Consider the following 14,250-nt stretch of genomic DNA (forward strand, 5'->3'; position numbering starts at 1 on the left):
GGATGATATATCAAAGGTGATAGGACTGAGTACATGGCGCCAAAATTTTTCTAATCTTCAACTCCAAGAAAGTCGACAAATTGATGTTAAACATATTCAATCCATAAATAATCTTGTATATCTTTTTACCAAAGCATTGTTACCATCAATGTTTGAGATATTAGCATATGGTATTGGTATGAGACAAGTACATAAGAAGATACAAGATTAACTAGCTACAACAATAACTATATAGTTCAAATTGAGGGGGATATATTATGAGCTATGATCTGTACTCCTCTTTTTTTCTTTTTTTCTTCTTTCTTTTGTCCGAGTTTTATCCTACTGGATTTTTCTGGCTTAAGTTTTTTTTAATGTGGCAATAGCAGACTCAAAGATATTTGATGATGTTATCATCATGGGGAGTAAAGATACGTGATGCATTCTTTTTTTCTTCACTGAAGTTTTATCTCACTAGGTTTTGTTTTCGATGAGACAACTAGCACTACATATTACTTAGAAACGTATACTCTTTTAGATTTTATTTTTCCACAGGATTTTTTTTTTTTAATTTTATCGATGGACATTTAAAAGGGAGTATTATAAATAATATTGATTATGGATGTCCATTAACCCCAAAGAGATGATACCAAAAAGAGGGAACACAGACCCCAGGGACCAGCAAACCAAAAAAGGACACGACGCCCCGAGACAAAAAGCAAAAGGACAAAAGAACGACAAAAACCCGACACAACCAAAAGAAACAAAACCCCACCACGGGCGCACGGACCAAAACAGGGCACGGAACGCAGAGGCGAGAAAGGGGGAGAGCGGGGGGGACCACCAGAAACACGCGAGACCGGAGGAAGAGGCAAACCGCAGAGGGCGCAAGGGCGAGGCAGGGGGAAGAGAGGGGGGCCAAAGGGGACCCAAACCCAAGGGACCACAAACGACCACGCAACAAGGCCACAAAAACGAAAGGAGGCAACCAAGAGAGGGAGGAGGGAGGGGACGAGAAACAGGCAAAAAAACAACCAGGGCCCCGGGAGCAAAGGGCAACCAAAGGACCAAAAGAACACAACAAGGAGGAGAGAAGAAAGAAACCAAGAAACACGAGCGAGAGGAAGGGAAGAAAAGGAGAACGGGGGGGGAAAACAGGAAAAAAGGAAAGGAGAGCCGAACGGAAAACGACGGGGAGGACAAGAGGCAAACAAGAGGGAGGAGGAAAAAGGAAGAAGCCAGCGGAGAAATGGGTAAGTAAAACAGAAAAAAGAATAGGGTATTGGAAAATACAATTGCAATGATTATGGTTCGGGGGTGCAAAGGCCTTTATGCTAATGCGTCCGGGGCGGAATCCCAAATATGTAATTTCCAATTGAACATCTCAGCCACCTCAGCATGCAATCTTGAAGATTCACATTTCTATTCTATGCACCTTCTATCATGGGCAGAAATCTGTCATTCCATACCAATTACATCCTATTGTGTGCACGAATTAATTTTTATTGTATTTTCTTGTAAACTCTAATAATTTAATCTCAGAGAATATGCTACTTCTGCTATAAATAAATGATGCACACAATACAATGTGGGTGTACATGTGTGATTACTCTCATCTTGTCACAATGTTTAGAAGAAGTGTTGTAACTTGCACATCCATGTCTTGCATTCCCCAACTCAGTGTCAAATGTTTAGTTGGGTAAATCAGTTTCAATCTAAGAATGAGAAAGACCAAAATCAAGTCATTAATAAATTTATATTATTTGGGATCTATAATAAAGAATTTATTTATTTATTATTATTATTATTATTATTATTTTATTTGGGGTCTATAATAAAGAAGACAAGGATAAAGACGAGGGAGGGAGAGATGCTGCCTTAACTAATTATATATATATAGTTGGGAGGGACAGCTAATTTAAATACGAAAAGGAGGCAATCTTCGCTTCAATTAGTGGTTAACCGTTGGAAGGGTGTAACGGTAAATTCCACGTCGCACATGGCACTAACGGCATCGAAAGACGCCCCCACAATTTTGTTGTTTCCACGCTACGGGGGCGAAAGTGCCCAATTGGGTGTAAAGCTTTCCGGAGATTTCTCATTTTCGTTTGTTTCTTCCTTCCTCTAAACATTTATCGATTTGTTTTCTCATCTTCATATGTTCTTCCCAATTCATCTCCACAATTTGGCATTTGAGTTTGCTGGTTGGATGGATACAAATACAATGACGGGTGGTTGATCACTTCTCACTTCAGAGAGTGCTGCGTTTTGGCTTGGAACATCCAATACTCCATATGGGGAACCATATGGGGCATTGTTCAGATGTTTCTGCCAGGATAAGCAACTCTCACAACACTCAGACTGCTTCTGGTAATGTTTCTCAATCTATTTTATCTTTGTTTCTTCTGTTGTTGTGCTTAATTACACAGAATACCCACCCCTCAAATGTCAAGTTCCATCTTTTGGTTGTTTTCAATTCGACTCTTGTTTTTACCCTGCTTCCCTCTAAATGTCAAAAAGGATGAATACGGTTCTGGGTTTGTGTTTCTGTTGCTGGTCACCTGCAAGGGATGTTCGTATTTGAGTTTCTTTTTCATGGTTATGTGTATATTGTTGAACCATTAGCCTCTAGCCCTCTTTTTTTGTGTGGCTGAATTCAGTGTCATGTGGTTTCAATGTCTGGTTGCAGATAAGTAGTGCCAAAATTAGTTAAAATATTGTTTCTATGGTTGTCCTTTTCTTTCTATCATTTTTGTTCTTCTTCATTTATGCAGTCTATCGTTTGATTTTTAGAGGAATTGTTTATTTTTGCTTCCTATCTTTGCGCTTTCTAAGGTGTTTTTGTATTAATCTTTTCAATGGATTAAATACTATGGGTTCCTAATTGTCTTGCAGAAAGGGGGGATTTGACGGTGTTGACTCACCTGGAGTTGGGATTTTGAATGTAGGTCTCATAATCTAAAGTTTACAGACCATTGCATATCTTCTTATTATAGTTTTTAGTCTTTGGTCTGTGCCTTTAACAGCTGAATGTCAGCTCCATGAACAATTAATATTGTAAATAGGTTCAATATATCTCATTATACATACGGTCAGAAATGAAAGTTAAGCATTCATCTGCGACTTAACACTCTTGAGAAGGGGTTCTTTTGAATTAACTATTGCTTTCTTCTTCTTTCTTGGGGGGGGGGGGGGGGGTTTGGAAATTGTCTATTTCTGTTCATTGGATAATAATGATTTGCTTTTCCCTTCAAGCTTCAGGGCCTTCAAAAATTACCAGCAAAACTATGTCGACTTCTGCAGTTTTCTGCTTTTTCCTTGCTTCAGGGGCCTCAAAAGTTACCACCAAGACTAAGCCAACTTCTGAAGTTCCTACTCTGACTATTCCACCTTACCAAGAACAGAAAGCCACTAAAAGGCTTCCTCCAACTAGGTTTGAAGGTGAGAAAGCACACTTGCATAGGAAAAGGCTTTCGCCTCCTAGGTCTGAAGGTGAGAAAGCACACTTGCATAGGAAAAGGCTTTCGCCTCCTAGGTCTGAAGGTGAGAAAGCACACTTGCATAGGAAAAGGCTTTCTCCTCCTAGGCCTGAAGGTGAGAAAGCACCTTTCATTTGAACTAATTGTTTTTGTTCTTTTTCTGTTTTCAAAATTGTCTACTTCTTTTCATTTGATGACACATGATTCTGCTTTTGCGTTCAAGTCTCAGGTGCCTCTAAAGTTACCAGCAAACCTGAATCAACTTCAGCAAATTCTAGTTTGACAGGTCCATCTTTCAACAAAAAGAGCACCACTAAAGGTCTTCCCCTACCTAGGTCTGAAGGTGAGATATTGTCATCGCCTAATTTGAAGGCTTTCTCTTTTGGTGAGCTAAAGAATGCCACCAGAAACTTTCGGCCTGACAGCCTTCTTGGAGAGGGAGGATTTGGTTATGTATTCAAAGGATGGATTGATGAGCATACCTTTTCTGCTGTGAAGCCTGGATCTGGAATGGTTGTTGCTGTCAAGAAGCTTAAGCCAGAAGGTTTCCAAGGCCACAAAGAGTGGCTGGTAGGTTTATTCATTAGCTTCACTGCTTTTTTCCTCCTACTTTATTTACAGTGCTTTGCTGATTGCAAATGCTGATTGATTGCAGACGGAAGTGAACTATCTCGGCCAACTTCATCATCCAAATCTGGTTAAGCTTATTGGTTATTGCTTGGATGGGGAGAATCGGCTTTTGGTCTATGAGTTCATGCCAAAGGGCAGTTTGGAGAATCATCTATTTAGAAGTAAGTCTATGTAATAATTTCTTTTGTAACTGCATGCTTAACTTCCCTCTTTTGCCAATATCGACATCCCTCCTCATTTCCTCCAACTGAAATTTTTTTGTTTTAAGTACATTTTCACTGCCTTTTCCTTTTGGATGTCATGTGATAGGTTTCTTAGCAAACATACTAACAGGCATTAATCCCAGTTTCCCTATTAATTGAAATTGGAGACAGAAGTTCAAATTTCTGCATGATCAAAAGAGCAAAGCCACATTTCTAACCATTTTACCCTGTCGTGTGCTTTCACTACCTTCAACTTGCATGCATGTTCTGGCCTTTGTTGCACTGCGAACACCATCTTGGTCAAAATTCTTTAGTTGCCACTGGTTAATGCAAGTTTTTAGGTTGTCTTGAATTCATTCACTTCTAATTCTTTGTTCCTATTTTAGCCAGTCATCCATCTCAAGATCTGCATCACAACTTTCAGCAACAATAAAGGCTGGTGTTATGACTGTCTTTATAGATTACACTCTCTAATTTTAATGGATTTCCAAAAATATTATCAAGGTTTTGTTAATCTTTTCAATTGCCAGATTCAACCAGCTGGGCTTATGACTGGCATTATAGAAAGCACTGATGTAGTTAATTTCAATGAACTACAATACATTTTAATTAGTATTATTTTCATTAATATTATCAAGTCTGCAACAACCTACTTGTAACTTCTGTTGTTGCATGCCAAAACTTCTGAACAACAAATGGACCTGAAATGGTCATGTTCTTTTCTGTTGGCTATTGCAAGGCAAAGAGTAACAATTTTGTTATTAATTCCCAAGAGATCTATTGTTTTGCAGGAGGGACCCAGCCACTATCTTGGGAAATAAGGATCAAAGTAGCCATAGGTGCTGCTAGAGGTCTATCATTCTTGCATGATGCTGAATCACAAGTCATATACAGAGACGTCAAGGCTTCTAATATTCTGCTAGACGCAGTATGCTGAACAAAAGAGTAGCATTTTTTTTTTCTCCCTTTTTGATGAATATGACCACAAAATAGTTCTTGCTGCTTTGGATGTACTTACATGGTCCAAGTTTAATTTGTGCCTTTACTTATGCAGGAGTTTAATGCAAAACTTTCTGATTTTGGCTTGGCCAAAGCAGGGCCCACTGGTGATAGGACTCATGTCTCTACTCAAGTCATGGGTACGCATGGCTATGCTGCACCTGAATATATGGCTACAGGTCCATCCGTTCGCCTTTTATCTAGGAACTTCTAGTAGTTTCTTGCTTTACTTTCTTTAATTTTTCTGCAAACTATCTATCCAATCTTTTTTATTGGAATACTGAGAATGCTTGGCATGTTTGAAAATAAAAAATTTATCCTTGCTGCTGGCCCTTCCTTTCTGATTAGACTAATTCTGCCTTATTTTTCCCACTTAATTAGTATCCTCTGCTCTCTATCTTTTGTTTTCTTTTAATTTTGACTGCATTACTACCTATTGTTGTGGAAAATGATGTGATAACTATAAATTGTATCTTATACTTAATTCCCCAATTGGAAACAGGTCGGCTATCTGCAAAGAGTGATGTTTACAGCTTTGGAGTTGTATTGTTGGAATTGTTGACTGGGCGTCATGCTGTTGATAAAACAAGGGTTTCTGCAGAGCAAAATCTGGTGGACTGGGCCAGGCAGTATTTGGTTGATAAGCGCAAATTATTTCGTATCATGGATACTAAGCTGGAAGGGCAGTATTCCCAGAAAGGAGCCTTCATGGCTGCCAACCTTGCCTTACATTGCCTCAATCACGGACCTAAAGCCCGGCCACGTATGGCTGAGGTTTTAGCAAAACTGGAACAAATCCAAGCCTTAAAGAGACGCACTCAGTTTGAGAAGCAAGAGGCCTCTAATGCTAACCAGAGATCACCATTGAGACACCATAATTTGCCTCATGATCAACCAGCCAGTAATTCTCCTCTGCCATCCCCTGGGCAAGCCCCAAGTGTTCACTAAGCAGTAGATTTTCCTGTCCAATCTGTTATTTGATGTAAATTACTTTCACCACCATCATTTGCTTCATGATCTACCAGCGAGTAGTAATTTTTCACTTCTATTCCCTGGGCGAGCCCATGTGTTTGTTAGGTAGTAGATTTCCATCCAGTCCAGTATTTGATGTGTATTACTTCTACTAACCTTGTTTACTAGTTCACTGAATAATTTCCTCAGTTTTTGATTAAGTGAAGTATTGATGGATGGAACCTTGTGATCCCCATGTGTATACTAGGCAATAGATTTCTTCATCCAGTTAGGCATTTGATAAAAATTATATTTGCTGGTTCCTGAATAATTTGCTCGACTTTTGATAAAGTGTAAGTCTTGATAATTGGTTCCTTGCTTTGTATACAATGCTCATAGTGCTCTTTTTAAATCCATGTGCTTATTGTTGTTTATTTGCATTACATGCTATAGTTATACTGTTGCATTGTAAACCATTGTCTCTTCCAAGAAAATAGTTGTCTTGTCATTCATATTATATTCAGCTATGCACTTTGTTAATCATCATTCATATTATACTCAGCTAAGCACTTTGTTAATCATGAGTTAACTGGTTCTCTTCCCATAAAAACAGGCTATCCACCTTGATGTGTTTGGTCCTCTTACTCGAGAATGGAATAAAGGCAGACGGCGCACACTAGCATTCTCTACACAAATATTCTCTCTCATTTCTCTTCATAGCTAAGACATGTTGTATGGAGAGAACCAGGTACCAAAGGTACTAAGCTCTTCATTTGGAAGAATTGACTTATATGTAACCATGTCAGCTACTAGAGTGGGTACTGGGTGGCATGCATGGCATCAAAGGAGTGATTGAACTGATGAGCTCAAGTTTCTCGGTCTTCTAGATGTATTGACAGAGATACTCATAATCAACTGGAGGAAAAAAATGACAGTTGACTTCAATGTTTTGTATAACAAAGACCCCTGTATGTGCTTTTAGTATGTACCCAGTTTCAATTGTTTGCACATCCCTGAGTAAGTTCCTACGACGAGGTTCAGAAAGGAGTTCAGGGTTCATTGAACAGCCAATAACTGGTGTAGCAAATATGCTCCACCACCCCCCTCAAACCATATTTTGGTTCAAGACCCACATGTTCTTACCTGTTATAATCCATGTTAGTATTTTCCTCTGCTTCTGTCAAACTTCAGACTCAATCCAAGCAATCCTAATTCCAAGGGCTGCTGCAATTTTACTCCATTAAAAGTTATAGTAGCTGACACAATGCAACCATCTTGATAGGGAATGCATTAACATAATGAAATTGTGATACTCTTTTGTCTGTCTAATTGATTGGGAATGTCAGTATGCTAGTGAAGTTTGAGAGACATCAACCCTAGAGATTGTTCATTACTTAATGGATCACTCTGCTTTACTTTGCCATGTTTATTTGGCAAAATGATGTCAATATTGTTTCTATTCTTCTCACTTCTCTCTGTTCTCTCTTGGTTGAATTTTTCTGTTTCAAACGGCTTACGTGCTTGTGGTTATGGCGGAGATGTCATTAGTACATTACGTTGTTGGAATTTTAATTTAATTTTAAATTATGAAATTTAAAATATTTTATTAGAGGTGATACATCCCTATTAGATACCTAAATAGCCCACATGTATCCTAAGGAAAGCCTTTTGAATGGCTAACAAACAAGACTTAAGGGAAAATACATAGTTTGGGAGGTACCTTATGGAGATACTTACAAAGCTGAATCAATCTTTCCATTTTAATTAACATTAAAATATGGGAAAACATTTCCGACGTAATAAATCTAGCAACAAATTTCCCCTAAAATCCACAAACAAGTATTGAAAGATGATGAAGATGTTAAAGATTATGAATTTAACTATTTAAGTATAGTTTGAAGATTTATGAGAATATGCATCTCACCAGTAAAAGTTTGAAAAATGCATAATTGGATAAAATATTTGTTGGTTTCTACTCCCACGAACGGATGCTGAAGGGTTCTGTTACTATAGGTCTTACTTTAATGTAACAACTTGTACAGTGTATTTTAATTAAAGAGTTTTTTTCCCTTAAGAAGAGAGGAAGGGAAAAAAATGCATCTAGGGTTATCAAACCAAACTGCAAAATGCATCCCACTGAGCACACTCAGCTGACAAAGATCAATGTTTCACATTTAAGAAGTCATGAGTTAAAATCTCTCTGTGGTCTCCCCCTCTGATGTAGTGTTTATTGCATTATTAGCCACTCAATTGTATAAATTTTTAAGCATTAAGGTTATGACCTTGAATATTTTCTCACATTAATCTCTTGGAGGTTCTTAGCTAAGAAAGGTGCTTCCATGCAAGCTTAATGATGATGTAACCATAAATACTCTCTCACATGGGGTTAGCCAAGAAAGATGCTTCTTTGCAAATTTCCTATGATCGAGTCTTTTAGTATAGAGTTTTTTTCTGCACGAGTCCTCTTAGTGGATCATATTCTGATGTTGGGTTTTGTTAGTGCAATGTATTACGTGTGGCTCCCGACCAAACTAATACCTTATCTAGAGTTAAGTGTTTTTAAATTCAAAATTGAAGGGACCAAAAGACCCCTCAGGCTATTAAATACATAAGATATGATTAAAATACCCTCAATACTCTATTTTTATCTATTATATAGGTGGGTGATGGGGGAATCCCTTCATCCATCTTCCTTTGACCTGTAGGAACCATTGCCAAAACAATTGCCCGAAACCGCCTTGCTAAAAACCACCCCATAAAAAAAAAGGGGAAGAAGAAGCAACCCCTCCGCCCCTTCCCATAACCAAACCTAGAATTGAAAAGCCAAATCAACTTTCATTTTCCATCACCGCCCATCCTATTTCCTCCCCCATCCACATCACTGTCTCTTTCCTCCCCACCATGAATTTACCCTCAAAGGAATTGTTGGTGCAGAATTTGTCAGGATTGAGGATTATGAACCGCAAATCACACCAATTGATCCAGATTTGGTTTCGATTTGATATTGAATCCACTTTCACCTACAAGATTGACGAAGAACAATTAGAAATGAAGCCGATCAGCTGGATCGGCACTCCGCCTCCGACGATTAAGTCAGTAAGTGAAGAAGGATTAGTGTTGCAGAGCTCAAAGGAGCTCAAGGAAATTTGAATGTCCCAAGAGCGGGAAAGTGCAGGGTTTTTTGAGTGAATGAGAATGTGTTACCTCTTGCCTATGCTTCAGCTCTATATTTATAGATTTCCTTTATTGACTTAATCTTGCCTGAGTAATCGATTGAGTGCTATGAAATTAATGGTTAGGATTAGATACTTATGTGGCTTTCAGTTCGATCCCATGTCTGATTTGAACCGCTAGTTAGCACCGATCGACTCAACACAAATCAGGTTTTGGGTAAATTATCCACCACACCAGCCCCCAAGCCTGCTGACTAGGTTGAATTTGAATTGAGACTGTGGTTAGGAGGTTTATGCTTTACCTCTGATCATCATAACCGCTTTTGTCTGATCACCTCAAGTTTATTTCTTCATCTAATATTGGTTGTGAGAATTCTTCAGTATTTGGGCTCATCTCCAATCATGAGAATTTATTCAAATGCTGAGTTCATCCTTCAATTGAAAAAGTTCATCAAAAATTTTGAGCTCATTTTTGAATCTCTAAAGTTCATCAGAAACTCTGAGATCATCCTTTGATCAGCTAAATTCATCAGGAGTCCTAAGTTCATCTTTTGATTTATAGAGCTCATCAGGAGTCTTGAACCCATCAAGTAATGTCAAGTTCTTCGCTGACCTGGAGAATTCATCAATCAATACTAGATTCATCAAAGTTGTCTTTTGCCTTTGGAGTTAGCCATTCAATTCAAATATTAATTTTGGAACTTGCTATCCACCTGGCGAGATCTGGACTCATCAACGTTTGAATTTTTGAAACCAGAATTTTGACTTGCAGTTTGAATTTATCTGGAACTGGATCTTCTTGCCTTGGGAAAATGCTCGATCTTTGTAATCATTTCAAAAGTAAAGTTCAGCCCTTAGAATCATTTCGAATATTTGGTGAAGACCTCATAAATGCTAACCTTCATTTTCAGTAGATATGGTTGATCTTCCAGCGTACGACTTCAATGCCTTTTCCTTGACTAATCCATTTTCTCCACATGTTCAATTGCTTTGTTCCAAAATTTGGGGGATTCAACCCTTTGTTCAGACATCGATTCAATTTAGTTACAACCGTTGATTTGAATCTTCATATATTTTCCCTCTAAATTTTAAGAGTTTCCAATCACGTTGTTCAACTCCCTATATTTACTCCTTCCCTATTACATCTTTTCTTCTCCATCTTCTTCTCAACTTTGCCTTTGCCCTTTCTAAACACAAAAGTCAAAGTTTGCATGCAACTTGCCTCATTATTTTGTCAAACATTTTTATGAACCTTCCTTTCCCATATTTCTTTCTTTTTATTCTTCATGGATCATCCTGATAACCCCACTGACCCTAGTCTTGCTCCTGAGGTTGAAAACTTGAAATCCCTTCAAAACCTGCTTCAGAAGACCACATTGTTGGTCTTCCTACCATCAGTCCTAGTAAAGCTCTCAATCCGGATTGGGATCCCATTCCATATGCTCATGATGAAGTAATGGTTCCTTATGAAGCTATTGACACTAAGAAGGAGAAAAAGAATCCGAAAACCATTGGCCCTGAATGGTATCCTACCAAGATTAAAAAGGCCAAGTTATCCTCCTATCTCTAAGATTACCACTTTCCTTTAGAATTCAAGGCTTGGGCTCCTAAACCTTCCAATCATGCCCACCTTATTGCTCCTAGAGTTATTGCTATTTATATCAAGTATTTAAAAGCTGGGTTTAGGATACCTCTAAATCCTTGGGCTCAATCTCTTCTTGGCTACTATAAAATTTTGTCCTTGCCAATTGACCCCAAACAGTTAACGCCTTGTCAATTGTTTCTGGGCATTTGTTGAGAAAATGAGACGTAGTCCTTTCATTAACCTATTCAGAACTATTACACTTTGAAGGTTTCAAGCGAGTGTGGTTTTCTACATTTTTCAAGGAGAACCAACATCAGTGCCGAATTGGATGATCGTTCTATCTTTGCTAACTCATCCATTCCGCATGATAACAAGGGTTGGAGAGAAAAATACTTCTTCTTGCCATCTTGCTTCCCAAATTATCGCTCCCAATGGGGTTTCCATTCCATTAAATCCTTGGCTCCCTTTAACCAGAGGCCTCCACTTAATGAATATGATCATAAAACATGGGATTTATTTCCCTCTGGTGTTCAAATTGATGTTAATGAATTCAAGACTAATGACGGGTTAGCCTGTTATGGCCTCCTTCTAGGTACATTTCCTTTGTTTTCCCTGTCTTTTTCTTTTATTTCTTTCTAAGCCTTTCATATTGACTCTCACACTTTATTTAGGGGTTGGAACTTGGAAAGCCCCTAGCATTGCTGATATTCAGCAAGAGGTTCATGCGCTGAGAGAGAGAGAGAGAGAGGCTGAAATTGCATCTAAGAAGAGAAAGAGAAAAAAGAATCCTTCTGATAGTCTCAACCAACCTTCATTAAAGAAAGGTTCGGGTACTGGAGATGAAAAATCTAATGAAGACAATGATGGCTTTGGTGAAGAGCATGATTTTGTCAAAGAGAGAGAGAAAGAAAACCAAGAGCAAGAAAAGAAGGTTTGTTTGAAAAGGAGAGAGAAGTTGGTTAAGAAAATTATAAGACCAGTAAAGAAAAGAATCCTAAAGTTGTGAGAAAAGATGGTGATGATGATGAGATTGAAATCGCGGGGGTAAAGGTTGAATGAGAGCCTTGCTCTAAAATACAGAAAGATGAGGACTTCAAAGAGAGGACTTCGATCCATGGGACCTTCCTTTGGTCAAGAATTAACTTATCTGAAAAAGAGTAAGAAGGTGCGAACTTCATCTCCTTCGAAGGAGAATCTTGGGGAAAAGAGGAATACAGAGTAGCCAACCAAGCCCGTCCAGCCCTCTGGACAAGAAATCTCCACTCTACCTTCCCTAGTTTATCCTTTTGCTAGTGGAAATGAAGTTCATGTTGTCCGTTCCTTAGAATTTCCGAAAAAAACAATGTGTCTAACTTAACCCTTTTCGGTGAGGCCATTGGAGAAGATCACATTTCTCCATAAAGAAATCCAGATTAGGAAGTAAGAGGTGAGATTCCTTCAGTTAGTCTGATTGATCAGATCAGGGAAGTTGAAGAAATCGTTGCTTATGTTGCAGGTGAAGTTATTAAGCAAATAGCTGATTAGCTATTTGATGAAGATAATCATGAAGGATCACCCCTTGCTCCTAACAATGTTTCAAAAGATGTTCCTGCTAATGTTCCTGACATTTCTGATGTTCCCCTTATTCCTGATGTTCAGATCCAACCCCAAGTTCAGCCTCAAGCTAAAATAGAAAGTCAAGAGAATCCTATAGCTAAAGTAGTTGACTTTCAAGTCGTTTCTAATGATGTTGATTTAGTACCACATGATCAAGAAGCTACTAATGCTGCACCTGAACAACAAATTGACAAAGTTCAACTCGAGGATAGTCATAGTGTTGTTTACTTCGAAGACCACTTCAAACCAATATGGAATCTAAAAGAAAATCACACATCCAATTGGAAGTGGGAGGTCACCCGTGAATGGGGCACCAAAGGTAGAATCCCTCGTGACAAAAGGGAAACCGCCGCCAAACACCCAATTATCCTTAGGCAGTGAATCCGTGATTTTATGATATCATGAATTTGTTTCATTAAATTTACATTTTGTTTTTACCATTTTCTTTTCCTACTTTTTTTTCTTCTTCCAAGCAGTCAATCATAGTTTTTTCTCCGAAAAGAAAAAGAAAGGACAGTCAAGAGTAATAATTAGATGGGAACAACCAAATAGGCGGAGAGAAGGAGAAATATCAGATAACACTTTAAATATGAAATGAAATAAGAAAAAAATAAAGAACATTTTGGGGTAGAAGGTTACCAAAAATACTTCTTCGTTAAGATTATTTTTCTGAGGGAGAAGTTCAAAGTTTTTTTTGTATAAAAGAGCATCTTTGGATAGAAGGTTTTCTCCGTTTTTGGGGAAGATGTCAGTTATATTAAAAATAAATAAATAAAATAAATAAAGAGCATATACCAAACACTTTAAACGTTAATGAGCCATCATATAACAAACACTTTCCTTTTAAACATCAAAGAGCCATCAAATAGCTAATACATTTGTATTCGCATCTCTATCAATCTCTATGATAATTGATCTTGCCCAATTTTTCACATGTGCTTCATGTTTGATGTTTTATTCTTTTCCTCACTAAAAGATCTTTCACCAAAAACATGTTCTTCCACTTAATTGCTTTTAGGTAAGATATCAAATTTACACATGTTTGTGATAAAACCCAGAGGAGACGTTTTTGGTAATCTATATATATTATTAAATTAATAAGTGTTATTTTGGTTATCTCATTTTTCTCTACAAAAAACTATTCCAAATTTATTTTTTTCATGATAAAAAAAAAAAAAAAAATTCATTACTTAGTTGCATATAAAAAATAAGTTAAGCCATTTGCATCATCTCATCATTTTAAGTTAAATTCAATTTACATTTACAAAATAAAAAAAAAAATTATCCCTAATTTCTTGAGTAATTGACAGCTAAAATTCCTCAAGTTTCATCCTAATTTTATATAAAAAATTAATCTCTATTCTTTCAAAATATTCATAATCAAAACGTTGAAAACATTTTTAAAAAATTAAAAAGAAAAACGTAAATTTACCAAATATACTAAATTAAAAAAAAAAATCTATAATAACTCTAGAGAAGGGGGGAACTAAATTCCATTTAGCATAATAAATGAAAGTTTTACAATAATTCTGAAAAATAATTATTTTGTAAAATAAAAACATTTTGATCTTTAAGTTATTTAAAAAAGAAAACAAAAATCACGTGCATAGGTACGTGATATTTTGCTAGTAAAAACAAAATGAAGTGACAAGACT

The 14,250-nt window shown here is 37.3% G+C and overlaps 1 protein-coding gene across 5 annotated transcripts; it reads left to right on the plus strand.

Annotated features, from left to right (window-relative positions):
* Positions 1 to 2,041: 2,041 nt before the first annotated feature.
* Positions 2,042 to 7,683, plus strand: LOC149028439 (putative serine/threonine-protein kinase PBL3). Of its 5 annotated transcripts, none has more exons than XM_089136637.1 (8): positions 2,042 to 2,349; positions 3,235 to 3,573; positions 3,682 to 4,028; positions 4,114 to 4,249; positions 5,083 to 5,219; positions 5,346 to 5,469; positions 5,793 to 6,272; positions 6,855 to 7,683. In XM_089136637.1, exons 1-7 carry the CDS (start codon positions 2,274 to 2,276, stop codon positions 6,236 to 6,238), a joined length of 1,605 nt encoding a protein of 534 aa, XP_088992763.1. In that variant the 5' UTR covers positions 2,042 to 2,273; the 3' UTR covers positions 6,239 to 6,272; positions 6,855 to 7,683. The 5 variants fall into 5 exon arrangements, with proteins under 5 accessions (XP_088992763.1, XP_088992792.1, XP_088992754.1 ...); XM_089136666.1 differs by having other exon boundaries at positions 5,793 to 6,191; positions 6,855 to 7,682; XM_089136628.1 differs by lacking the exon at positions 6,855 to 7,683 and having other exon boundaries at positions 5,793 to 6,848.
* Positions 7,684 to 14,250: the final 6,567 nt, after the last annotated feature.

The sequence above is a fragment of the Hakea prostrata genome, chromosome 1 (genome assembly GCF_041222555.1).
Source record: "Hakea prostrata isolate BN-2017 chromosome 1, UWA_Hpros_2, whole genome shotgun sequence".
Classification (NCBI taxonomy): Eukaryota; Viridiplantae; Streptophyta; class Magnoliopsida; order Proteales; family Proteaceae; genus Hakea; species Hakea prostrata.

Excerpts from the sequence above, each read along its gene's own strand:
- LOC149028439 (XM_089136637.1), top strand. The coding sequence starts at position 2,274 with ATGGGGAACCATATGGGGCATTGTTCAGATGTTTCTGCCAGGATAAGC. Across the intron at positions 2,350-3,234 it reads CAACACTCAGACTGCTTCTG|CTTCAGGGCCTTCAAAAATT; the intron begins GTAATGTTTCTC and ends TTTCCCTTCAAG. Across the intron at positions 4,250-5,082 it reads GGAGAATCATCTATTTAGAA|GAGGGACCCAGCCACTATCT; the intron begins GTAAGTCTATGT and ends ATTGTTTTGCAG.